The sequence below is a fragment of the Carlito syrichta genome, unplaced genomic scaffold (assembly GCF_000164805.1).
Source record: "Carlito syrichta isolate Samal-C Ts95f unplaced genomic scaffold, Tarsius_syrichta-2.0.1 Scaffold282654, whole genome shotgun sequence".
Classification (NCBI taxonomy): Eukaryota; Metazoa; Chordata; class Mammalia; order Primates; family Tarsiidae; genus Carlito; species Carlito syrichta.
Window position 1 is genome coordinate 153,794 of NW_007226750.1, and position 26,834 is coordinate 180,627.

The window sequence follows — 26,834 nt, forward strand, 5'->3', positions numbered from 1 at the left end:
CAAAATCTCTGGAATGCTGTAAAAGCTGTAGTAAGAGGGGAATTTATATCCTTACAAACACACATGAAGAAAATAGAAGGAGCACAAATTAATAGCCTAGCAAGCCACCTAAGGAAGCTGGAAAAGCAAGATCACAAAAACACTAACTTCAGCAGAAGAATCCAGATCACCAAAATAAAAGCCCAAATCTAGGACATAGAAGACAAAAAGACAATACAAAAAAATCAATGAAACAAAAAGCTGGTTCTTCGAAAGGATAAACAAAATCGATGGTCCCCTAGCTAGACTGACCAAAAAAAGAAAGAAAAAACCCAAATAAGCACAATCAGAAACACAAAAGATGAAGTCACATCTGACCCTGAAGAAATACAAAAGATCATCAGAGACTACAATGTACACTTGTATGGAAACAAACTTGAAAACCTCAAGGAAATGGAAGACTTTCTGTCATCACACAACCTGCCTAGGTTGAAACAAGAAGAAATTGAGAACCTAAATAGACCAATAACAATCAGTGAAATTGACTATGCAATAAGAAAACTACCTACAAAAAAAGCCCCGGACCAGATGGCTTTCCAGCAGAATTCTACAAGACATTTAAGGAGGAACTATTCTAATCCTACTGAAGCTATTTCAGGTGATTGAGAAAGATGGAACCCTCCCCAAATCATTTTATGAAGCTAACATCATAGTGATACCCAAACCAGGTAAAGATCCAACAAAAAAAGAGAACTACAGGCCAATATCTTTGATGAACATAGACGCTAAAATTCTCAACAAGATCCTAGCAAACCGGATTCAACAACACATCTCAAAAATCATCCATTATGACCAAATAGGCTTCATTCCTGGGACGCAAGGCTGGTTCAACATTCACAAAACAATAAATGTAATTAAATACATCAACAGATGTCAAAACAAAAACCACATGATTATATCATTAGATGCAGAAAAAGCTTTTGATAAAATCCAGCACCCCTTCTTGATAAAAACCCTTGAACATCTAGGCATACAGGGAACATACCTCAAAGTAGTAAAAGCCATCTATGAGAAACCCACAGCCAGCATACTCCTAAATGGACAAAAATTGGAACCATTTCCCCTGAAAACTGGAACAAGACAAGGATGCCCACTCTCACCCCTCCTGTTCAATATAGTATTGGAAGTCCTGGCTAGAGTGATCAGAGAAGACAAGGCAATCAGGGGTATCCAAATAGGAAAAGAGGAAGTCAAATTATCTCTCTTTGCAGATGACATGATCGTATACCTGGAAAACCCAAGAGAATCTGTCAAAAACCTCCTTACACTGATAAAAGCCTTCGGCAAAGTCTCAGGATATAAAATAAATGTGCAAAAGACAATCGCATTTCTTTACATCAGTATTAAACAAACAGAAACCTAAATAAGAAGCACAATTCCATTCACAATAGCAACAAAAAAAATGAAATACCTTGGCATCTTCCTAACCAGAGACATGAAAGACCTTTACAATGAAAACTACATAACTCTGCTCAAAGAAATCAAATATGACACAAACAAGTGGAAAAATATCCCATGCTCATGGATTGGAAGAATCAACATTGTGAAGATGTCCATCTTACCTAAAGCAATCTACAGATTCAATGCAATACCTATCAAATTACCAGCAACATTCTTCTCAGAGCTAGAAAAAAACAACACAGAATTCATATGGAAACACAAACAACCAAGAATAGCCAAAACAATCCTCAGCAAAAGAAACAAAGCAGGTGGTATCACATTACCAGACTTCAAACTTTACTATAAAACTACAATCATCAAAACAACTTGGTATTGGTATAGGAACAGGCATATAGACCAATGGAATAGAATTGAGATTCCAGAGGCAAGACCTCAATTTCTCAACCAACTCATCTTCGACAAAGCCTCCACCACCTACCACTGGGGAGAGGAGAACCTATTCAGTAAATGGTGCTGGGAAAACTGGCTGACCACATGCAGAAGATTGAAACAGGACCCCTATCTATCCCCATACACAAAAATTAACTCCAAATGGATCAGGGACCTAAATATAAAACCTCAAACCATAAGAACCTTAGAAAATGAAGGACATACCCTCATGGAAATTGGAACTGGTATCCAATTCCTGAACAAAACTCGAAACCCACAGGCCATAAGGGATAAGATAGACAAGTGGGACCTCATTAAACTGACAAGCTTCTGCAAAGCCAAAGAAACTATCAAGAGAGCAGGAAGACAGCCTACAGACTGGGAAAAAGTATTTGCCAACTCCAGATCTGACAAAGGCTTAACATCCTGGATCTACAAGGAACGCAAACATGAAGAAATGCTCAACCTCATTAATCATCAGGGAGATGCAAATCAAAACCACACTGAGATGCCACCTAACTCCAGTCAGAATGGCAATTATCAATAACAAAAAATAATAGCTGTTGGAGAGGGTGTGGCAAAAAGGGAACACTTCTACACTGTTGGTGGGAGTGTAAACTAGTGTAACCTCTGTGGAAAGCTGTGTGGCGATTCCTGAAAGCTCTAAACATCAACCTCCCATATGACCCTGTAATCCCCCTACTGGGAATATACCCTGAAGAACTCGAATCACTCTGTAAAAAAGATACCTGCACACGAATGTTCATTGCAGCATTGTTCACAATAGCTAGAACCTGGAACCAATCGCGCTGTCCATCAAAAGAGGACTGGATAAAAAAAAATGTGGTACATATACACGATGGAATACTAATGCAGCCATAAAAAAGAACAAAATCATGAATTTTGAAGCAACCTGGATGGAGCTACAGTCTATAATACTAAGTGACCTCTCACAGAAACAAAGATCTGAGTACCACATATTCTCACTCATATAGTGGACCTTGATCATCCAGTACACTACTATAAGAAAATGACTGACTGTTGGGAAACTATGGGGGGGGATGGGACTAATGGTAGTAAACATCTGTCTAGAGACGGGGAGACACTAGTTATCAACAAGGGGGCCTGAATGAAGCATATTTGTATACCTAACCCTTAACTGTACCCCACAATATCAAAATAAAAAATATCGATTAAATAAAGATAAAAAAAACTTTCAAAGCATATTCCTCTAGGTAGTACTCTTTGTTGGTTTTTTTTTTTTTGACTTGAAGTCTCACTCTGTCGCCCAGACTGGAGAGCAGTGGCCACCCACAGCCTCGACCTGCTGGGCTCCGGCAATCCTTCCATCTCAGCCTTCCGAGTAGCCGGGATTACAGGCATGCGCTACCACGTCCTGGTGATTTTTTGATTTATTGTAGAGATGAAGTCTCGCTGCCCAGGCGGGTCTCGAACCCGCGGGCTCAGGCAATCCACTCACCTCAGCCTCCCAAAGGCGCGGGATTACAGGCTGAGCCACCGAACCCAGCTCTAGGTAGTACTCGTAATTAGGAATGTTGGAGGCCAGGCAATGGTGACTCATGCCTGTAATCCCAGCACTTTGGGAGGCTGAGACTGGAAGGTCACTTGAGACCAGAAGTTTGAGACCAGCTTGGATGATCACATCTCTACAAAATAAAAACCCAAAATAGCTGAGTGTGGTGGTGCATACCCATAATCCCAGCTACTTGGAAGGCAAAATTGGGATGATTGCTTGAGTTTAGGAGTATGAGATTGCAGTGAGCCTCACACCACTGCATTCCAGTTTGGGCACAGAGTAAGGTGCTGTCTCAAAAAAAAAAAAAAAAAAAGGATGTTGGAATGTATGTGTAAAGCAAGCATATACAATTTGAGGGCCTAGATTTTCCATTCCAGTTGAAAGGTAAGAGCAAGCTTTAAGTACAGATTTTCATTCAGAAAAGATACTTTGTACCCCTGTGAATGATTCAACATACAATTTAACCTTTATATTCTTTAATAATATTTGTTGTTCATTATCAAAGAAGGAAAAGATCTTTGAATGGAACTTCACCTTAGAGAGGGAATTAAAAAACAGGACTGTTTTTCCCTTGGATTGCTCTTAAAGCCAAAGCAGAGGCTTACAAATACAATAGGAGTTAAACATACAAGGGAGGAACCAAAAAATCCTGGAATGTATTTGTTAAAAATGGTGAATTTATTAAAAATTGGGTATTTATTCTTACGTGTTTAAACTTCAGTCACCTTTAAAATACTCTCTGTTCAAGTAGCACACCTATTGAGATGCTTTTTCCAGTCTCAAAACAGTTTTTGAACTTGTCAATTTTGACACCTTTTAGTGCCTCGCCGTTTTTGTTTCTCCTCTTTCACATCAGCAAAATGTTACCTTTTGAGGACTTTTTTAATCCAGGAAAACAAAAGCTGCTTGGGGTGAGGGCAGGTGAATAGGGAGTGTGGGCATGGGGGGTCATGCTGTTTTGGGGTCAAAAACTGCCAAACATTCAGCATGGTGTCCATCATGAAATGGGCAGACTCATTGGAAGAATCTCAAAAAAAAAATTTACTGAAGCCAAATGCAGCCTCTTATAACACTGCTAGCTGGTACACTGATGCCCATGGATTCTGAGAATGCTTACCTAGCGAGGGAAACCTGTACAACAAAGGGCACGCCCTCTAAAGAAATTTCGGGTTTGAGTACCCCTTCGTATAGCTTTTAAAATTTTGATTTGTTCATTTTCCAGACTTTTTTGTCAGTAAGTGGAAATTATTCTCAGATGATAACTGCTATCTTAAATATAAAATATTTATGTATATTTTTATATATCAAACATTTATAAATGATTCTATTTTCATTTATATTTATTTTCTATTTATAGTCATTCTGTATGAACAACATGCAGAAGACTCATGTTCAGTTTGTAGTATGTTCTACTGTGTTCTGTTTCCTCAGATTAATAAAGATAGACCGAGACCCTATGTTCCTGTAGCTTATATTCTGCATGGACAGAGGGGCTAATATTCTAGTGAGCTGACTGTATGTATTGATCTCTCATGTGATATGTTTTCAAATCCACAGGAAACCCAAAAATTATGAGTTTGTGTTATACTGCATAACTTCACAAATATGCTTTGATACACAACACACACTAACAGTTTTACTATGTATGGCAAATAGTAACTAGAAGACCAGGTGTGCATTTGTAGCAGGCCAGTTCCTGCTCAATACATAACCTCATTTCTTTGTAGTGTAGCCTAACTCAACAACTTAGTTTTCTTAGTTACTGAGTAATAAACCAAAGTGAAGAAGAAAAGCAAATCGATTTTTGTTCACATATTGTTATATCTCATTTTTAAACTTCTGTAACTTTGAAAAGGTCAAGAAGTAGAACATCACAAAAATTATAGAGAGCCATTCTTTACTACTTACACTTGTCCCTTATCTGTGTGTAAAGTGTGTGTATATGTGAAATTTTTAATACTTTATTGATTCATCTTTATTAATCAAATATTTTGATTCAGCTATCCTTGTTTTAATTTTTTAGTTGATCTAGTAATAACCTTTTTGACATTTTTTCTTCCTTTATCTCTTATGACATTGACATTTTTGAAGAATATAATCAACCCCACCATCCATCCACTGTTACTTAATGTGTGTCTGTCTGATGTTTCATTGTAATTAAATTGAAGTTATGCCTTATTGACCAGATTACTGAGTAAGGATGTTGTGTCCTTTTTAAGGACACATTTGGAAGCACATGATCTATCCCTCATTGGTGACGTCTATTTTAACACCATCAAGATGTTACCTATTTTTTCCATTGTAGCTTTACTGTTTTCCTCCCTTCCTTGCAGCTAATAAGCTGTCTGTAGGGAGACACTCTAAAATCATCAAATATCCTTTTCATTAAAATTTCCCCTAGATTTAACATCCATTCATAATTCTTTTCTGATCTGATCTTCATCCTAATGTCTATAAAATGATGATTTTTCCAACTCCAACCCCCACCCCCACATATACCAGAAGGCGCTCAGCATTCTACTGTAAGGATTTCCCTTCTTTTCTGTTCACTCATTCACTTTTATATTTAGTATTTTTATAGGTTTTTGGTTCATTACTGTTGATAATTTGGTGCTCAAATTATCCCAGAATTTGGTGCTCAAATTATCGCAGACTTTGGCACTAGGAGTCCCTTCAAGATAGCTAGTAATAGCACCTCTCTCCCAAATATATATATATAGTTTTTTTGGTTTTTTTTTTAAGCAATTTCTATCTTCTGGTATTGAGATATTTTGGGCTTACCTTTTATCTACCCTGCCTCAGCTCTGAAATCAACTATTTCTCTGAATACCATGGTTCTTTTTAGTGGGAGGATGATATTAGAGACCAAGATCTAGGTGCTAGGTATATATACACACTACTCCTGGGGTGTTTTTGCTTCTTTACCCTTCCAATGTACAGAACTAGAAATATATGTACACACACACACACATATACAGATTTTTAAAAGTCCATGGAAAATGAAATTTAAAGATAAAAATTTTTAAAATATAAATGTTATTTCTCAAAGTAAAAGCCATCAGGGGCAAGTCACTTTTGTAAGCAATAATTCGAGCCATTTAATCTATCCTGGGAATTGAACCATACCAGTGCACCTTTTTTACATTATTGACTGAAGAAAAATAGATGCCCTTTAAATATTTTTGAAAATTGGAAAACGAAAAAGTCAGAAGAAGCCAGATCAGGATTGTAGGGTGGGTGTCTAGTGATTTCCCATCAAACTTCTTGCAAGACTGCCCTTGTTTGTTGAGATAAGGAGCAGGAGCATTGTCATGGTGGAGAAGGACTCTGGTGAAGCTCTTCTGGGCGTTTTTCTTTAAAAACTTCTCAAAACAATCTTATAATACCATGTTATCATTCTTTGGCCCTCAAAAAAGATAGCAAACACAGTGCCTTGAGAATCCAAAAAAAACTTTTTCCATGAGTTTTGCTCTTGACCAGACTGTGTTTGCTTTAAGTGGACCACTTCTACCTCTTGATAGCTGTTGTTTATGTTTTGTATTCAGGATCATACTGGCAGAGCCGGGCTTCATCTCTTGTTACAGTTCTTCAAAGAAATGCTTCAGGATCTTGTTTCCACTTGTTGAGAATTTCCATTGAATTTCTTGTCTGCAACTGATCTGAGTGAAATAAATTTTTTTTTGTTTTGTTTTTTTAGTTAGTCTCACTCTGTCACCCAGTCGGGAGTGCAGTGGTATGATCATGGCTCACCACAGCCTAAACTTCTTGGGCTCAGACAGTCCTTTTACCTCAGCCTCCCAAGTAGCTGGGACTACAGGTGCCACCACACCTGGCTAAATTTTTTGTTTTTTCTTTTGTAGAGATAAGGTCTGGTTATATTGCCCAGACTGGTCTCGACCTGCTGGGCTCTGGCAATCCTTCTGCCTCAGCCTTCCAAGTATCTGGAACTATAAGTGCATGCTAACCACACCCAGCTAATTTTTTGTTTATTGTAGAGACAGGTCTCACCAAGTTGCCCAGGCTGGTTTTAAACCCTCGGTCTCAAGCAATCCACTTGCCTCGACCTCTCAAAGTGCTGGGATTACAGGCTGAGCCACTGAGCCTCACCGGTCTACTTTTTTATTGTTCTTTTTTCCTTGCTTTCCAAGCTAGGAGTTGAAGTTATTTTCATTTAAAAATTTTTTATTCTTATACTTGTATAAAGTTGTAGCTTCCCTCTTGGTGACTGCTATGAATACATTTCACAGATTCTGTTATAGTAATTTCATTGCCGTTATTCTTCAGAAATTCTGTATGTTCAGTATTTCTTCTTTTACCCAAGAGTTGTTTAATTGAAAGTTTTTTAATTTTCAGGCTAATGTACCTTTAATTTTTAGTTTCTTTTTAATTTCTAGTTTTATTACATTATATCTACAAGTGTTGTTTGTAATATTACTACTTTATGGACCCTACTTATAGATTCTTTGTGCCCTAGTGTATGTGAACTGTTTTTGTGAACATTTCATGTATACTTGAGAAGAAAATAATTCTTTATTATGAGACTATAGTGTTCAATTCATATCCCAATTCTCTACTTTGTTGGTTGTACTGTTTTCTATCCTTACTTGTTTTTTGCCTATTTAACATGTCATACTGAGAGTAGTGTGTTAAAGCTTTCTTTTATTAGTATAATTCTGTGTATTTCTCTTTGTATTTCCTATAATGTTTTTGTTAATATGTAATCAGTGTACTTATCTATGGGGTAAATGTGTTATTTTGATGCGTGCATACAATGTATGGCAATCAAATCAGGATCATTGGGATATCCATCACCTCAAATGTTCGCCATGTCTTGGTGTTGGAAACATTCTGAATCTTCTCTTCTAGTTATTTTTGAAATATACAGTAAATTATTAACTGTAGTTACCCTACTGTGCTGTCGAACACTAGAGCTTATCCCTTCTATCTAACTCTATTTTTGTATCCATTAACCCACCTCTTCATTCCTCCCTCCTTTATACCCTTCCCACCCTCTGGTAACCATTAATCTACCCTCTACCTCCTTGAGATAAACATTTTTAGTTCTCTCTTTGGAGTGAGTATATACCATACTTGTCTTTCTGTACTTGGCATGATGTCTTTCAAGCTCATTCATGTTGATGAGGATGAATGACAGGATTTTAGTCTCTGATATGGCTGAATAATATCCCGTGTATGCATACCACATTTTATTTATCCATTTATCCTTTATCCTAAGTGTTGATGGACACTTCGGTTCCTTTCATATCTTGACTATTGTGAATAATGCTGCAATAAATGTAGGAGTACAGGTATCTCTTCAACATATTGGCTTCTTTTACTTTGGATATATACCCAACAGGGGCTTGGTGGATTATATGGTAGTTCTATTTTTAGTTTTTTGAGGAACCTCTGTACTGTTCTGCATAATGACTGTACTAATTTACATTCTCACCAATAGTGTGTGAGAGTTTCCCTTTCTCCACATTCTTGCCATCATCTGTTATTTCTTGTGTTTTTGATAATAGCCATTTTAACTGGGTTGTGATGATATCACATTGTGGTTTTGACTTGTGTTTCCCTAATAATTAGTGATGCTAAGCATCTTTTCAGATACCATTCGGCCACTTGTATCTTCTCCTTTTTTAAAATTGCAAAAGCTTTAGGAGGTAAAAACAGTTTTGGGTTACATGGTTGCATGTAAAGTCCAGAGAAGAAGTCTGGACTTTAAGTTACCCACCTCTTTCCCCCACCTGTGCACATTGTACTCTATAGGTAATTCTCTTGTCCTCCCACGCTTTCCTATTCTCCCCCTTTTGAGTCTCCAGTGTCCATTATATTATTCTCTATGCTTTTGCAGACTCTTAGTTTTGCTTTCACTTATGAGTGAATACATGCAGTGTTTGGTTTTCTGTTCCTGAGTTAGTTCACTTAGGATGATGTTCTTCAATTCCATCCAAATTGCTGCAAAAGACATTATTTCCTTCTTTTTGATAACTGAATATCTATACCACATTTGTATTATTCACTGATCAGTTGACTGGCATTTAGGTTGATTCCACATCATTACAATTGTGAATTGTGCAGTGATGAACATGTGGGTTCAGGTATCTTTTGTATAGAGTAGCCTCTTTTCCTTTGGGTATATGCCTAGTGCTGGATCAGATGGTAGATCTACTTTTAGTTCTTTGAGAAATCTTCATACTGATTTCCATAGAGGTTGTACTAATTTACACTCCCACCAAGAGTGTGTAAGCATTCCCTTTTCTCCATATCCCTACCAGCATCTATAGTTTTTTTTATAATGGTCATTCTGACTAGTGTGAGGTAGTATCTCATTGTGGTTTCAATTTGAATTTCCCTGATGATTAGTAATGTTGTTAATTTTTTATATTTTGTTGACCATTTGTATATCTTCTTTTGAGAGATATCTGTTCATGTAATTTGTCCACTTTTTAATAGGGTTATTTTCTTTTTTTTTTTTTTTCCTGATTCATTCGAGTTCTTTGTAGATTCCGGATACTAGTCCTTTGCCAGATGTATAGTTTGTGAATATCTTCTTCTGTTCTGTAGATTTCCTATTTACTCTGTTGATTATTTATTTTGCTGTGCAGAAGCTTTTTAGTTTAAGTCCCGATTATTTTTATTTTGTTGCATTTGCTTTTGGAGTTTTAGTCATAAATTCTTTGCCTAGACCAATGTTCATAAGAGCTTTTCCTAGGTTTTCTTCTAGAATTTTTATGGTTTTAGATCTGACATTTAAGTCTTAAATTTATCTTGAGTTAATTTTTTATATGGTGAGAGATAGGGATCAAGGTTTCATTTTTCTGCATGTTTCTATCTGGTTTCTCATCATCTTTAGGTTATCCTTTCCCCAGTGTATGTTTTTGTCTGCTTTGTCAAAGATCAATTGTTTGTTAGTATTTGAGTTTATTTCTGGATTCCTTATTCTATTCCATTGGTCCATGTGTCTATTCTTGTACCAGTACTTTACTGTTTTTGTTACTATAGTCCTGTAGTGTAATTTGAAGTCAGATAATGTGGTGCCCTCAGCTTTAGGATTACTTTGGCTATTCCGGCTCTTTTTTTTTTTTTTATTCCATATGAGTTTTAGGGTTGTTTTTTCTAATTCTGTGAAAAATTGATAGGGATTGCATAGAATCTGTAGTTTACTTTGGGAAACATGGTCATTTTAATAATATTGATTCTTCCAATCCATGAGCATGGGATGTTTTTCCATTTCTTTGTGTCTTATAAAATTTCTTTCATCAGTGTTTTTCTCCTTGTAGAGACCATTCACCTCCTTGGTTAAATATATTATTGAGTATTTTAGTCTTTTGGCTGTTATTGAAAATGGAATTGAGTTCTTGATTTGTTTCTCAGCTTGGTCACAATTCGTATGTAGCTGTGCTATTGATGTGTGTGTTGATTTTGTATCTTGTAACTTTACTGAATTCATTTTTCCAGTACAACAGTCATTTGGAGGAGTCTTTGGGGTTTTCTAGGTATAAGATCATATCATCAACATACAGAAATAGTTTATTTTTTTCCAATTTAGATACTCTTTATTTCTTTCTCTTGCCTAGTTGCTATGGCTAGGACTTGTTGAATAGGAGTGGTAAAAGTGGGCATTCTTGCCTTGTTCCAGTTTTAAGGGGGAATGCATTTAACTTTCCTCACTCAGGATGACAGTGACCGTGAGTTTGTTATATATGGCTTTTACTTTTTTGAGGAATATTCATTCTAGACCTACTGAGCTGAAGCTTATTATCATGAAGTGATGCTGAATTTTAACAAATGCTTTTACTGCATCTATTGAAATAATCCTATGACTTTTGTTTTTATTTCTGTTTGTGTACTGGATCAGGTTTATTGACTTGTGTATGTTGAACCATCCTTGCATCCCTGGAATAAAGCCTACTTGATGGTGATGGATTTTTAAAAATTCTGTTGAATTCAGTTTACTAGTATTTATTGAGGATTCTTGTGTCTATATTCATCAGGGATGTTGGTCTGTAGTTTTCTTTTTTGTTGTTATTGTGTCTTTTCCTGGCTTTGGTATTAGGGTGATACTTGCTTCATAGAATGAGCTAGGGAGAATTACCTCCCTTTCAAGCTTATGGAATAGTTTCAGTGAAATTGATTCCATTTCTTACTTGAAAGTCTGGTAGAATTTGGCTGTGAGTTCAGCAGGTACTGAACTTTGTTGGGAGACTTTTAATTACTGTTTCAATCGTGCTACTGTTGTTGGTTTGTCCAGGGTTTCTATTTCTTCCTGATTCAAGGTTGTGGTGGGTGTATGTTTCCAAGAATTTATCCATTCCTCTAGTTTGTTGAGTTTGTATAGAGGTATTCATAATAGTCTTGAATGATTTTTTGAATTTTTGTCATGTCAGTTGTAATGTTTCCATTTTCATTTTTGATTGAGCTAATTTGAATCTTCTCTCTTCATTTCTTATTTGGTCTAGCTGGTGGTCTATCAATTTTATTTATCTTTGCAAAGAACCAACTTATTGTTTCATTGATCTTTTGTATTGTGTTTTTATTTCATTTACTTCTGCTCTGATTTTTTGTTATTTCTTTTCTTCTACTTTTGAGTTTGGTTTGTATGTCTTCTTTTGAGAAACGTTTATTCAGATCATTTGTGCCTGTTTTTTAATTGGATTATTGTGATTTTTTTCTGTTGAACTGTTTCAATTTTTTATATATTCTGGTTGTTAGTCCTTTGTTAGATGGATAGTTTGTATTTATTTTCTCTCATTCTGTAGGTTATCTCTTCATTTTGTTGATTGTTTCCTTTACTGTGCAGAAGCTTTTTAATTTGATACAATCCTTTTTGTTTATTTTTGCTTTCGTTGTCTGTGCTTTTGAGGTCTTACCCAAAAAATCTTTGTCCCAATTAATGTCCTGAAATATTTCCCTAGTGTTTTCATCTAGTATTTTCATAGTCTCAGGTCTTATATTTAAGTCCATTTTGAGCTGATTTTTTTTAATATGCTGAGAGACAGGGCTCTAGTTTCATTCTTCTACATATGGATATCCAGTTTTCTCATTACCACATATTAAAGAAACTTTCTTTCCTCAGTGTATGTTCTTGGCAGCTTTGTCAAAATGAGTTGGCGGTAAATGTGTGGACTTATTTCTGGGTTCTCTTTTCTCTTCCATTGGTCTATTTGTGTATTTTTATGCTAGTATCATGTTGTTTTGATTACTGTAGCTTTGTAATATATTTTGAAGTGCTGTTGTATGATGCTTCCAGCTTTGTTCTTTTTACTCAGGATCACTTTGTCTGTTCGGGGTCCTTATGTGATTCTGTATGAATTTTAGGGTTTTTTTTCTATTTCTGTATAGAATATCTTAATTTTTATTTTATATAGGTAATTGCTATGTTATTTGGAGCAAACTTCTCATAACTGTTACATCATCACTATGGAATATTGCTTTTTAACATTATAAGGTGTTCTTGGTTTGGGCCTGAAGTGTACTTTATCTGGCATCAGGATTGCATCTCTGGATTCCTTACTGTTTCGGCTTGCCTGGTCTGTTTCTTTATTTTTAGCTTTTTTGAATCACTGTGTTTTGAGTTTGGCTTCTGTATAGTTAGGTTTTCCTTTATGTTCCAATTTGAAAATGTTTTTCTTTTCATTAAAAGGTGAGTAGAATCTATTCATGTTTACTAATGTGACTTTTAGGCTTGTTCTCAATTCTGTCAACTCTTATGTTGTAATATAGCACTCTTGCATATTATATAATATTTCCTATGCTACTTTCTCTATTTAGAGTGTCTTATATAGTTTTATATATTGTCCTTATTGATTTTATTGTGGTTTTGGAAGGGTGAGGAGGATATTCTGAATCAGTTTACTGCTCTTTTTTTCCAAACATATAAAGGTCCCACTGGGAATGTATTTGAAACAAAATATTTCCTCCTTGGTGTTGGTAAAGCCAGGTACTAGGGGATATCTACCAAATGGTATGAGGCAGGAAAGAGCTGACTCATAGGTAAGTCATCAGTATTTCCAAAGATCTCTTCCAGGCATGAACACTGTAGAGTCTAGCTCCAACATGCATTTCTGCTAATGTGCTGTATTCCCCAAATGGGTGGTATGTTTATAACACTGGTTCTACTTATGCACAAAACAGGAACTCTTGTTTCCCCTTTAGCACTTTATTAATCCTTTAGACAAAAGTGATGCAGGACTGAAAATACCTACAGTTTTACAGAAGAGGTCTATTTGACCTGACTTTTAAAATAAGACATATTGGAATGTTACTTCTTTCCATTAAAATACATAGCAGGTGATGATAATGTCATTGGAACTGTTCATCTGAAAAAAACTCTGAAACTAGTCATCTAAGGGTATTATAAATATAACTTGCATAGTCTTAAATCTTGCAGTGACTTGGCTTTGAATGAAATTGTCTTTACATTTAACTTAATTTATACAATGTTGACTAGTAATAATAAAAGCAGCTATCAGTAACTAAGCACAGTGTGCCAAACACTATGTTCAGAGCATTTTATAGGTGAATTTGCATTTAAATCTCACAGCTACTTTTTAATATTATCTCTGTTTGACAGATGAGTAAATTTCTTCTTAGATGGGATAACAAACTTGCCCTGCAGTTAACAGTTAATAAGTGATTCAACTGGGATTCCATCACAAGTTGTCTATCTCCATACTCTAGCGCTCTAGGGGGACTCGGGAGTTATGCACATTTCCTTCTCAGGATGGGGGGATTTACACTTGGCTGTCCCATCCCCTTCGCCTGGCCTTTCCTCCACTGACGTAGTTGCTTTTGTTTTCCTATGGGGAAAGTTGACTTTGTTTTTTAAGATTACTGTTATTACAACTCTCATGCATGGTGAAGTTATTCTTTTTTTGTTTCTGATTTTCCAATTGGCACACTGAAACTGTCAATGCATACTTTATAGTGGGAAAATTTGAAGAAGAAAGGGGTTAGGAAAAATCAGTTTTTGAGGAGTAAGTTGTCTTTGAACTAAGATATAGATGCATATTAAAAGAAGAGTTGCTAAATCTTTTTATTTTATTTTTTTTATTTCATTAGAAAATAACAAGTAATATTTTTATTTCATTAGAAAATAACAAGTTATTCATTTGGGAGTTAATGTTATTACAGTGACCTAGCTGAATATAAATTTAGAAAAGTCTGATTTAAACCAAAATATAGTTAAAACGACAAAATGTGATTTTAATTTAAAATGTGAAGTATCTGAGTATGCAAATGATCAGGACCAATAAAGCCTCATGTTAAAGATTACACACACAATAAATGCCATAAATAATAGATTATTCAATGCTTCTAAACTAACGTTTTTGTACATCTCTTGTACTGATGGATGACCTGCTTTGTTTTGTTGCAGCCTCTTCCTTGGTTGTGCCACTACTGAGTTCTCCAGTCCTCTTTCAGCGATTGTTTAGCATACTTCTTTCCTTGATGTCAACCTACTTACTTCTAAGCACAGGGTATAAGAACTTTTTTAAAAATTTTAATTCTATAGCAGCAAGTTTTAAATGATATATTGACGTTTTATCTACTAGTAGTTAACCTCTGGGAATGAAAAATGTTTTGTAAATCTTGAGGAATACTTTATAAATATTTTCTACACTTGGCTGTATATGACTTGATCTGTAATCTTCTGTTATCTTTTTCTTATTGTTGTCATAATATTGCTTGTTGTTTTTGTCTTTCTATTTCCTGAAGTTGCTAATATGTCATTTAACTACAGTGTTTGAAAATTCTGATTGATTGTGCAGGAATTTTTATTCTCAGTGACTTTTGTTTTTTGTTGTATTCTTTTCATGCATTTAAAATTATGTTTTGATGTGTTCATTCTTCTTTGAATGTAACATATTGTCTTTATTCTTAATCTTACATGTATCATAGTCCAAGTATTCCTTTGACTCAGGGAACTCTCAAGATATTTTTTTAAAGTTAAATATTTATTTTTATTTAAGATTGAAATTTTGTTTAAAAAAATCCACTAACATGATTTGGGGTAAATACTAAGGCATTTTCTAGAATCCAGTGGAGACAATCATTTACTCTCTCCATTTGCTTTGAAGAATTCTTTCCTTGCTTTTGAATTTTATTTTATTCTTAATTATGAGGCTAAAAAGTGTACACATTTTAACAAACAATGAATAGGGCAGACAGATTGAATAAACATCACTCATAGTTTGAATTTTGGTTCAAATATAAACTCATGATCCAAATTAGATTAAACCTAGCAACTCACCATTCTGCTATTAACAGATTATTCACAGTTGAAATGACTTTGTAAAGCCATTTGGATCTAAGGCTTGGGTTTTCCCTTTGGGAAACTTAGTTGTCCTAATTCAGGATGAAAGAGGTGTTCTCTCAAAATCTTTTCATAGTAGTCCCTAACACTTGAGTGACCTAGACCTGAGGAATTCTTGTCTTCAGATAGGAGATGATCCAGCAGGGCGCTAAACTTACTCTTTCTTTCACCAAAGCTTTCTACACCTCCTGTTGATTCCATTCCCCCGCCTCCTCAGGTGTGCACCACACCAATAAAGATGTAATATGAGCATCATGGAAATTTTCACCAGTCACTTAATAAGATCTTAAGATGGACTTTGAGATTGAGGGCTTTGAACTTTCAAATAAAACTTGAAGTCTCTTAGCATCTGTTCTTATTCAAGAGTGATGAACGTCATGAGAGCTTAAAACCCTTCACTCTTTTCTCCTTTATTGGTAAAATTGCAGCATAAATAATTTTGTTATATTAGAATCCATCAAAGTGAAAATGTATTTGAATATGCACAAGTCTTTAGTCCACACAAGAAAGTGGAAGATAAAAATCATATCTATTCTAACCTACCATTTTGGTGGTAATACATGAGTTCTATTAAAAGATTATACCCACTTAAGAAAATAAATGTTGACTTAAGGAAATAAATGTTTGAAAGGGTTGAGAAAATGCTAATTTCTGCAAAGTTGCTTAATTATCAATAAGCCCTTCTCTTTTTGGAGCCTTCAAATTCTAAAGCAATAAACAGATTTAAGGGAATGCGTAGGTTATTAAAAATACAAACAAACCTAGAAATAGATCTGGTACACTGGATTAGAAAGGAAGGATGGAAAGGAAGGATAAAGTTTAGTTTTGAATGAAAAAATTATTTCATAATGTAGAGTGAGTTAATCATGTAACTTACATTGGGGATAAGTATTTTAAATAACCAATTTAATAGTCATGAGAGATACCAAGAACAGATTATCATAATCACAATTAACTGACTTTAAGAAAATCTAAAAAGTGAAAATTTATACCTGCAATCAGAATATTAATGCTGAGTATGACCTTATTAATGAATGCATTAAGAGATGTATTATTCAACATCATAAACTAGCTTTGAAAAAAATTTCAAAGGGGTGTCAAAGCAGCACAGTCCAATCATTTCAGTTAGTACTTTTTTTCATTGTCAGATCAGTTTTACAAAACATAGTCCACCTGTTATGGTTCAGTATCACCATTTTGAATAACCTGGAATGTTCTTCTTGTATGTTAGTGAATATTCAGAATTACAGGATATTTAAAAGAAATCAATTTTATTATAGAAATACAATAATAGTAATCCTGAATTCTAACTATGCATTCTTGAATTAATGAATAAAGAAGATTCATTTTTAATCAGCTCTTAATTATTTTATGCAAATGGAAGCTATTGTAATACTTGAAAATAGTTTTTTCTCTTGGTTGAAGTTGGTTAAACATTTCCCTCTGAAATTTTGTTTACATTATCCCTTTGCTTAGCAAACTGTAATACAAAGCTAAATGCCTCGTCAGCCCTATTCAATTTGCACAGAGACCAAACCAGCAGATCCTAATTTAACATGTTTTATTATGTTCATTTTGAGCCCTTGATGACATTTCATTGGTATTTCAGTTTATTAATTCAGATATGCGGCCTTTGTACAAAATATTGATTGTCTTAAGAGATAAAGTCCCATAGGAGGACCGTGTTTATCTGATTTATTCATCTACATTTTGCAAAAGAAAATAATCATAGTGTATAGTTTTTGAAAGAAAATAAATCTGTAGCACTATTTGCAAAACTATTAAATTTCTGTTTTTATATATTAGGAAATAATAGCTTCATATATATCTGAAATATTAAAAGGATTATAGTCTTCTTTTGCTTTGAGTATGCACCTTCTTGATTCCATTAATCAACAATATTTTTCTTTCATATCTCCAGTGTCCTAACCACCATGTAGGCATTCAGAGAGAACAATTAGTCTACTACTACCAGTCAGTGTAAAGTAGAGTTATAAGCTGTCATAAAATAAGAACTATATTTTGCAGTGCTAGACAATTAAAAAATTGAACAAATAAGTTATTGTGAGTTAATTAAGTTGTGCATTACATGATATGAAGAATGGCTGGAGAAAGCAATTGAATAGGGGAGCAAAGTTAGTGCCATCAAGGACTCCTATGAAAGTTGAACTGAACTTTAAAGAATGGCCAGGATACAGGCATTCTAAATCTTTGTTTTTTCATTTTTTAAAAAGTTCATTGTAAAAATAGTATCACCACATTTTGGAAGGAAGGGATAAGGAATAAAATCCTTAGTTAACTCTACTCCTGTATATTTCTTTTCTATTTCCTTTCAATCTTAACTCTATGTGTGTCCTTTTAATAGAATAGAATTAATCATGGTTCTTGTACTACTTTGTACCTTTTTTCTAATTTACATTATTTCGGAAGCATTTTTACAGGTAGCTCACAGGCATTCTAGTCTCCACGTTCATAGGTATTTTATATTTCATGGTATGATTTGCCTGACTTCCTTAGCCATTCCTCTATTTTTTATAATTTTATTTCCGCCATTTATTATCACAAATAATATTTTGAGTTATGTTTTTAGACATAAGCTTTTTACATACTTAGATTATTTCCTTTGTTCACTTCTCAGTATAGCATAGGTAAGCCGTTGGCTATGAACTTTTAACTTAATTATCTTAAGAACAGGACCAATTTATAATATTTCCAACGAGCTATGAGGGACACTGTTTTATCATATCTTTAACGGTATTTGGTATTTTCATTTTTAAATGACAATATCAAGTGTTATTTTAATAGGCCTAAAGTGGTACTGCTTGGTACTGCTTGTGCTTATTTTACTAATGATATTTTCTCATGTATATAATATCTGTTCATATACTTCTAAATCTTGTATGCCTTCTAAATCTTGCATACCAAGTGATTTATGTACGTTTTCCCAAATCCAAATGTTTCCTTCTGCCCAGTCTTCAGTGATTTAGTTTTATTATCTGTGGCAGAGTTTAGAACATTTGGGGTTTTTTTCCTTTCTGTGTTTAAGAAATAGTGCCATAGTGCTATATGATGTAGAGTTCAGTGGTTGAAGAAGTCAAAAGGGAAATATGATTTTGTATTGTTTTCTTTTTGTTTTTGTCCTGATTAGGTAAATAACTCATTCAGCAATACTTCTTGTGAGCTGGGCCTGCAGTCATGACAAGACAGACGCAGACTCAGTTTTCAGTGAATTTATACACTAGTAGGAGATGCGTACAAGTAAACATGATCAAGACAGTTTCTAAGTACTAACTGTAGTAGAGCATTTGGGGATCATTACAGAGGTGGAACACTTATTTTAAACTAAGTGGAAATAGTTTAGAAAAGGCTTCTGTCACCGTTTTCTCATGAGCATTTTCTCTGTTTTTGTGTCTACATTACACTCACCCCATGGGTATACCATACATTATTTAATCACTCCCCTGTGAACATGCAGTTTTCTGTTTCTCTCATCTGTAAGCAGTATTACAACAAACATCTTTGAAATGGAAATCATAATCCATATGTCTGATTATTTTCTTAGGGTAAATTTTTGGAAGTTTGGTTATAGTATATGAATATTTTTTAGATTCTTGATGTACAGTAATAGATGGCCCTCCAGAATGTGTGTATCCCAAGAGAGTATGAGATTTCCTTTCTCATTACACTCTTGTCAAGGCTATCTTTTAAATATTGGCAAATATATCTCACCATTGTTTTAATTTTCTTATCAGTTATGAAGGTCAAACATTCTCATATTTGTATTTGTGTATTGCACCCATTTTTTAGAAAATCTGGAATGTTCATCTTCTATGTGTATTAATAATTTAACCTCAAGAATTATCTTTTTTTGTCTTCCTGTTTATTTTTCTTTTGTGTATTCCTGTCATTTGCTTTATGAATGATTTTTAAATCTATTATTTTAAACAGATAATTTGTAAGATTTAATAAATTTCTTTTTTTTTTTTGAGTTGGAGTCTCACTCTGTCGCCCAGACTGGAGTGCAGTGGCCGCTCCTGGCCACTGCAGTCTCGACCTGCTGGGCTCCAGCGATCCTTCCGCCTCAGCCTTCCAAGTAGCTGGAACTACAGGCGCATGCTACCACGGCTAATTTTTTGATTTTTATTGTAGAGATGAGGTCTCACCAAGTTGCCCAGGCGGGCCTTGAACCCACGGGCTCAGGCAATCCACTCACTTCGGCCTCCCAAAGCGCGGGATCACAGGCTGAGCCACCGAGCACGGCCAGATTTAATAAATTTCAAAAAAGATGATATTGAAGTTGGATTTTAAATGTTACTGTCCTACTTTTTTCTGAAAAACCAAGAAAATTTAAGTTTTGTGATATTATGACTTAGAAGTATTATCAAAATTATTTTAATTTTGAGAAGGACCTCTCAGTGTAAATTTGCATTTTTATATATTTTAATGCCTTTTGTTTTTTCCTTTCTGCCCTTTCCTACCTGCCTCCTCTCCCTGCCCCCATCTCTTTCCACTCCTTAGGTACGAAGCTCTCTTTCCATTAGTGTTGTCATGTTTGATGCTTGTCTGGATATACATGGAGCAAGAAACCCTACAACAATCTGGTGTTTTCAGCAAACAGAAGGTAGTTTGTTGCTTGTGAAAATCATTGTCGTGTTTATTTGAGAATATTAAAATCTTTTCTTCCCTATAAGTAACTTGCAATTTTATTTCTACTTACATTTTTTAATGTTTAAAGAACTTTAGTAAATTTTATTTGGCATTAGTAATTAAGTTAAACAACTAAAAATTGTAAGTAAATTTTTACTTAGAGAAAAGTACAGTTTTATTGTTTAGAGGCATATATTGGTGGACTTTTCTTACTTGAAAATCACCGATATTAGAAAATATCAATATAGGTGAAGGAATAGAGGAGAAAAGAATGCTCTTTGTTTTATTTTTCTGTTTTTCACATCCAGTTTTTCCTTCCATCAGTTCCAGTCAGAAGAATTTTTATGTTGTCACATGTCAATTTATGAATTTGGTCATAAAGGGACATTTAAGTTCCCACTGTTGTTTTTCTCTTTCTAGTCATCCTAATCCAAAGTGCTTATTCTGTTGCCTTAATTATTGTAGCTTCAGTCCAAATCTGAGACTGTTTATGCAGCATAGTATACTTTGAATTGGCTAAAATCCAAGCAAATTTTAAGGATACCTTTATCATGCTTGACTAGAGAGTTAAATTGATGTTTGTTGTCTTATGTAGAGCTGATGATAATTCTGAGAATTTGGTGATAGTTTGGTGATAATTTACAATTTTACTGAGGTCAGATAAAATGAATATTGCAGAAAAGCACCTTCATAGTTGATCCATCCTTACCTGGTTTCAGTTAAGTTTGTAGAGAAGTAATTGATAATTCAGAATAATTAATTTAAATAAAGAAGAAACTTTATATGTGTATTTAATAATTACTAGTTTTTAACCTTCAGCCCTGGAATATTAAAACAATACATGAAAAGCACTTTTGATCAGAGACTGTTCTCAGTATTAAATATTTCAGCAGGCTGAGGATCATTGTGTTACTTTTTAATTCTGTTTTTTAACTGAAAGCAAGTATATCTTTTTCTAGAAGAGACAGTAAAGAGTCCCAAGAACTTCCTGGAAAATTAATGGTCTTTTTTTTGAGGGAATGGGGATTAAGCAAGAGTGCACTCATCTTGTTGGAATTGAATTACTTTCTATTTTATCAAAGACAGGAATATTTAGCTTTTTTATAGAAAGAAAGTAATTTTTCTGCAGACAGAATTAACAGAGGAACAAAGAAACAGAAATAATTAATTTTATCATGACTTTTAATGTCATACCATACCTGGGCTTAAGAAGATCAGGACACTGAGGAAATCGGGTTTTTGAAAAGGGAAGAATTATATAGGGATTTAAAAGTAAAGCATTTATATAAGCCAAGAAAAAGCTCGGTTCTCACTTTTATTACGTATATAGCAACATTACAACTCTGTTCTGTATATTTTAGCAACTTATTTTATCTTTTGGCAAATTTTATTAAGGTGTAATTGAGCTGTAGGAAAAGGTTTACTTTTTTATTATTTTTGTCAGCACAGGGTATGTTTTGAGCCATTGTAACTTAGTAATTGTAAGCTTGCCTTTGAGTATAGAAGTAAGCCAACTGTGATTGTATATTAATATTTTTCTTATTACCTCACAGCTCACCAGTATCCAGTTCCCCTATAATACTGAGATTACTCAGTTTCGGCAGCTGTATCTGGATGACATCCGTAGGGCCTTTTTCCTTGTATCCTTTGTTGAGTCTTTTGTTTTAAGAGCTGCAGCTTCCCATTTAATGGAGTAGTAAGAAGACATGGAAGGTTTTTCTGTCTATCACTTAATAGTGATATTACCTTAGAACCCATTTAACCTCTCTTGCAACTGTGGTTTTTTCATATGAGTCATATTTAAAATTTATTTAAGCTGTAGAAAAGTGTAAAGAATAATATAACCAACAGCTGTATGTGTATATATTCTTACCATTCAAGATATCAAGAGTATTTTGTCATATATGTATATATATTTTTTTCACAAAAGTTTGGTTTTTTTTTTTGAAGATGTGGGGTACAATTTGGAATTAATGTAAGTGGTCATCATACAGGTGAAGTCTGGGCTTCCCATTGATCCTCACTTCACCTGGTTTGAGATCAGGTACCCTTATCGACATTATGAACCCCTCCCCCAGCAGTGTCCCATTATTGCCAATCCCTTTCTTGTAGTATTATGATAAATGTTACAGCGAAATAAGAACATGTGGTCTCAATTCTTTGTTTCTGTGATAAATCACTAAGTATGTTAAACTCTAAATCTATGCAAGTTGCTGTGAAGTACATAATTTTGTCCTGCTTTGTGGCTGTTTAATATTCCATTGTGTATACGTACCTCATTTTTTTAATCCAGTCCACTTTCGAAGGGCAGCACAGTTGGTTCCATGTTTTTGCCATTGTGAATAATGCTGTAATAAACATGCATGTGCAGGTATCTTTTTTGTAGAATGATTTGAGTTCCTCCAGTTATATTCCCAGAAGGGGGATTGCTGGGTCGTATGTAAGGTCAATTTTCAGATCTTTTAGAAATTGCCACACTATTTTCCACAGAGGTTGTATTAGTTTACACTCCCATCAACCAATGTAGAAGCATTCCTTTTTCCCCGCATCCTCTCTAGCATCTGTTGTTTTTTGAGTTATTGATAACGGTCATCCTAACTGGAGTTAGGTGCTATCTCAGTGTGGTTCTGGTTTGCATTTCTTCGATGTTTAGTGAGGCTGAGCATTTTTTCATGTATCTGTAGGCTGCTCATATGTCTTCTTTTCGAAGTATTTATTCATATCTTTTGCCCACTTTTTAATGGGGCTGTTTGTTTTTTCCCTTTCGGCACATTTGAGTTTCTTATAGATCCTGGATGTTAGACCTTTGTCAGATATACAGTTGGCAAATATTTTTCTCATTCTGTGGGCTGTCTCCCCACTTTCTTCATGGTTTCTTTTGCTTTACAGAAGCTTCTCAGTTTGATGAGGTCCTACTTGTCTGTCTTATCTCTTATGACATGGACATCTGGGGTTTTGATCGGGAATTGGTTGCCTAATCCGATTCCCATAAGAGTTTCTCCTGCATTTTCTAAGATTCTTATAGTTTGAGGTTTTATGTTTAGGTCTTTGATCCATTTAGAGCCGATTTTGCGTATGGTTATAGGTAGGAGTCCTGTTTCAATCTTCTGCATGTGGTCTGCCAGTTTTTTCAGCACCATTTACTGAATAGGCTCTCCTCTCCCCAGTAGTTGTTGGTAGAGGCTTTGTTGAACATGAGTTGGTTGAAAAATTGAGGTTTTGCTTCTGGAATCTCTGTTCTGTTCCATTGATCTATATGCCTATTCTTGTACCAATACCAGGTTATTTTGATTATTGTAGCCTTATAATAAAGTTTGAAGTCGGAAAGAGTGATACCTCCTGCTTTGTTTCTTTAACTGAGTATTATTTTGGCTATTTGTGGTTATTTGTGTTTCCATATGAATACCTGTATTGTTGCTTCCAGGTCTGAGAAGAATGATGTTAGTAATTTAATGGATATTATGTTGAATCTGTAGATTGCCTTGGGTAGGATGGACATCTTAACTATGTTGATTCTCCCAATCCATGAGCATGGAATATTTTTCCATTTGTTTGTGTCTTCTTTGATTTCTTTGAGCAGTGTTTTGTAGTCTTCGCTATAAAAGTCTTTCACTTCTCCAGTTAAGAAGATGCCAAGATATTTCATTTTTTTAGTGTATATATATTTTTAAAATTAAAACATTACAGCTAAAGCCAAAGACTCCTTTCAATTCCCAATCTCATTTTCCTCATCTTAGAAGAAACCAGTTATGAGGTTGTTTTTTTTTTTTAGTTATGAGTTTTTATCTTTTAATACGTATTTTATCCTAAGCTCATAGCATCTGTCTCACAAGAGTTTTTGGATCACATCAGAGGCAATATTGTGAAAGTTATTGGTTATTAGACATTTCAAAGACAGTATGGCAGAATAAAGTCTTACTTTGGGAAGGCTAACTGACCAGCTACAAGAAAAAAAATTTTTTTTTTTTTGGAGTTGGAGTCTCACTTTGTTGCCCAGGCTGGAGTGCAGTGGCACACTCATGGCTACCCCAGCGTCAACCTACTGGGCTCCAACGATCCTTCTGCCGTCGGAACTACAGGTGCGTGCTACCACGCCCTGCTCAGTTTTTTATTTATTGTAGAGACAAGGTCTCACCATGCTGCCCAGGCTGGTCTCGAACCCACGGGCTCAGGCAGTTCTCTCGCCTCAGCACCCCCAAAGTGCTGGGATTACAGGCTTGAGCCACTGTACCCGGCCAGCTGCAAGAAATGTATAGGAAGGTAGTTCCTTTATTTTATTATATTCAACTTTATTGAGGTACAGTTGACAAAAAATTGCATGTATATAAGGTATATACAACCTGATGTTTTGATATATGTATACATTGTAAAATGATCTTCACAATCAAGATAATTAGCGTATTCATTGCCTTACATAGTTACAGTTTTCTTTCTTTTGTGTGTGTGTATGTGGGGAGAGCACTTAAGACCAACTCCCTTACCACATTTCCAATATACTATACAGTATTACTAACTTACAGTTACCTTGTTGTACATTGGCTCTTCAAACCTTATTTATTTAGTGGCACAACTGAAGCTTTGGACCCTTTGACCAATATCTTCCTATTTCCCTTTCCTCCAAGTGCCTGACAACCATCATTCTACTTTGTTTCTAAGTTTGACTATTTTATATGTTAACTATAAGAATTTTGGATATTAACCCCTTATCAGATATGATTTGTAAATATTGGAGGTATTTTCTTTGAATTTACAGAGTTTGGACCCCTCAGATCTGAAAGATAAATATTCTCACTCTTTCCTTTCTACCTCTTGCTTTTACCCTCAGTTTTGCTTTCTCTCTCTCTTCACAGGTTCCTTCCACTCAGCCAATACTAATAAAACACTTCCCCCCTTGAGCCCTGTGTTTCCATAAATCATAATTTCATCTACTCCTCCTGTCCTTTCTGTTTGCTACCAAGCTTTTGGAAAGAAAAATTTGTAGTTGCTTTCATTGTTTTTTTCTCCATTTATATGCTATATCCATAAGCCTAGAACTGTGCCTGGCACATGGTAACGATCTATCAATATTTGTCAGCTGTTTCTGCTGAAACCGTACTCCCAATGTCTGCAGGGGCTTCCTCATCATACAGTCTAATCTATTCAGTTTACTTGACCACAGTAGAACTTTCCACTCTATTGATTTTCATCTTTCTTTTCCCTTGACTTCCAGGACACAATTTATGTTCTCTTCTTAGCTTTTTATAGTCTCTCTTCTCTCCTCCAAAACCTCTTCCTTTGCCTGCTTTTGAATGATTTTTTTTTCTCCAAGCTCCATCATTAACCTTCTCTTACTGTACATGGTTAATGCCATTTTCTCCTGTTGCTTTGACAGACACTTCTGTACAAACAAATCTGAGATCTATTTTTCCAACCTTGACCTCTCTCTGACCTGAAGAGCCACATGTCCAGCATTCTGCTGGACATTGCCAAATATATGCCCCAAACTGATTAACAACTGTCACTCCTCTACAGAATCACTTTCTCTGGCAGGCTGGAGTTCAGTTGTGCTATCGTGGCTCACTGTAACCTTGAACTCTTGGGCTCAAGTGATCCTCCAGCCTCAGCCTCCAAAGTACCTAGGACTATAGTCTCATGCCACCCCGTCTGGCTAAATTTTTGTATTTTGTAAAACCAGAGTCTCACTATGTTGCTCAGGCTAGTCTCAAACTCCTGACCCAAGCCATCCTCTCACCTTGGCCTTGCAAAAACTGGGATTACAGGCATGAGCCATTGTCCCTGGCCCCTCATTTTATGGCACAAACATACTTCCAACCACCCAAGCCATCCAAGCTTGTCATATTTAACTGCTTTGTCCACAGCCCCACTAGCTCCCTTCATTCTCTATTTTGACTCCCACTGCACCATTTCTGACTTCCTTATTTCTGACATGGACTACTGAAATAGCGCACTAATTAGATTTTCTCCAATTATTTGTCTCCCTTATCCAAATGTTACACAGTCACTGATATTTCTTGATTATACCACTCACCTAAAATGTTTACTCCACTTCATTGTCTCCACAGTGAAGCTCAAAGCTTTGTATTAATATGCCACAAATCTATATTTCTTTCTGGCAACCTTCAATAAACTAAGTTCCTATCATACCTGTGTACTGTTTCTTGGCTACATCTTTTGCTCCCCCTACTGTTTCTTTACCTTAAAATGTCTTACTTCTATTTCTACATATCATATAATCATAGTCACCATATGAGAATTTTGAGACCATTTTATTTATATTTGTATTCTTGGTGCCTAGCTCTATCTCTAAAAATGCCAGACAATAAATGTTGGTTGGTTAGAGGACCGGTCAAATCACTGGATCCATGAAAGTATTTAAAGCTCAACTCACCAACTCAAATGCTACATTTTCACTGAAAGTTGTCCTGATTCATACTTCCTCTTTAGTGTTTCTTTACCACC

At 35.1% G+C, this 26,834-nt stretch overlaps 1 protein-coding gene across 1 annotated transcript in view; it reads left to right on the forward strand.

The window, feature by feature from the left end:
- PIGN (phosphatidylinositol glycan anchor biosynthesis class N) overlaps positions 1-26,834 on the forward strand; it is a 154,649-nt gene that overhangs the window by 93,391 nt on the left and 34,424 nt on the right. Inside the window, exons 21-23 of the mRNA XM_008052575.2 lie at positions 14,790-14,892; positions 20,247-20,349; positions 21,929-22,015. Coding sequence (XP_008050766.1) covers positions 14,790-14,892; positions 20,247-20,349; positions 21,929-22,015 — 293 coding nt within the window. The remainder of the gene's footprint in view (positions 1-14,789; positions 14,893-20,246; positions 20,350-21,928; positions 22,016-26,834) is intronic.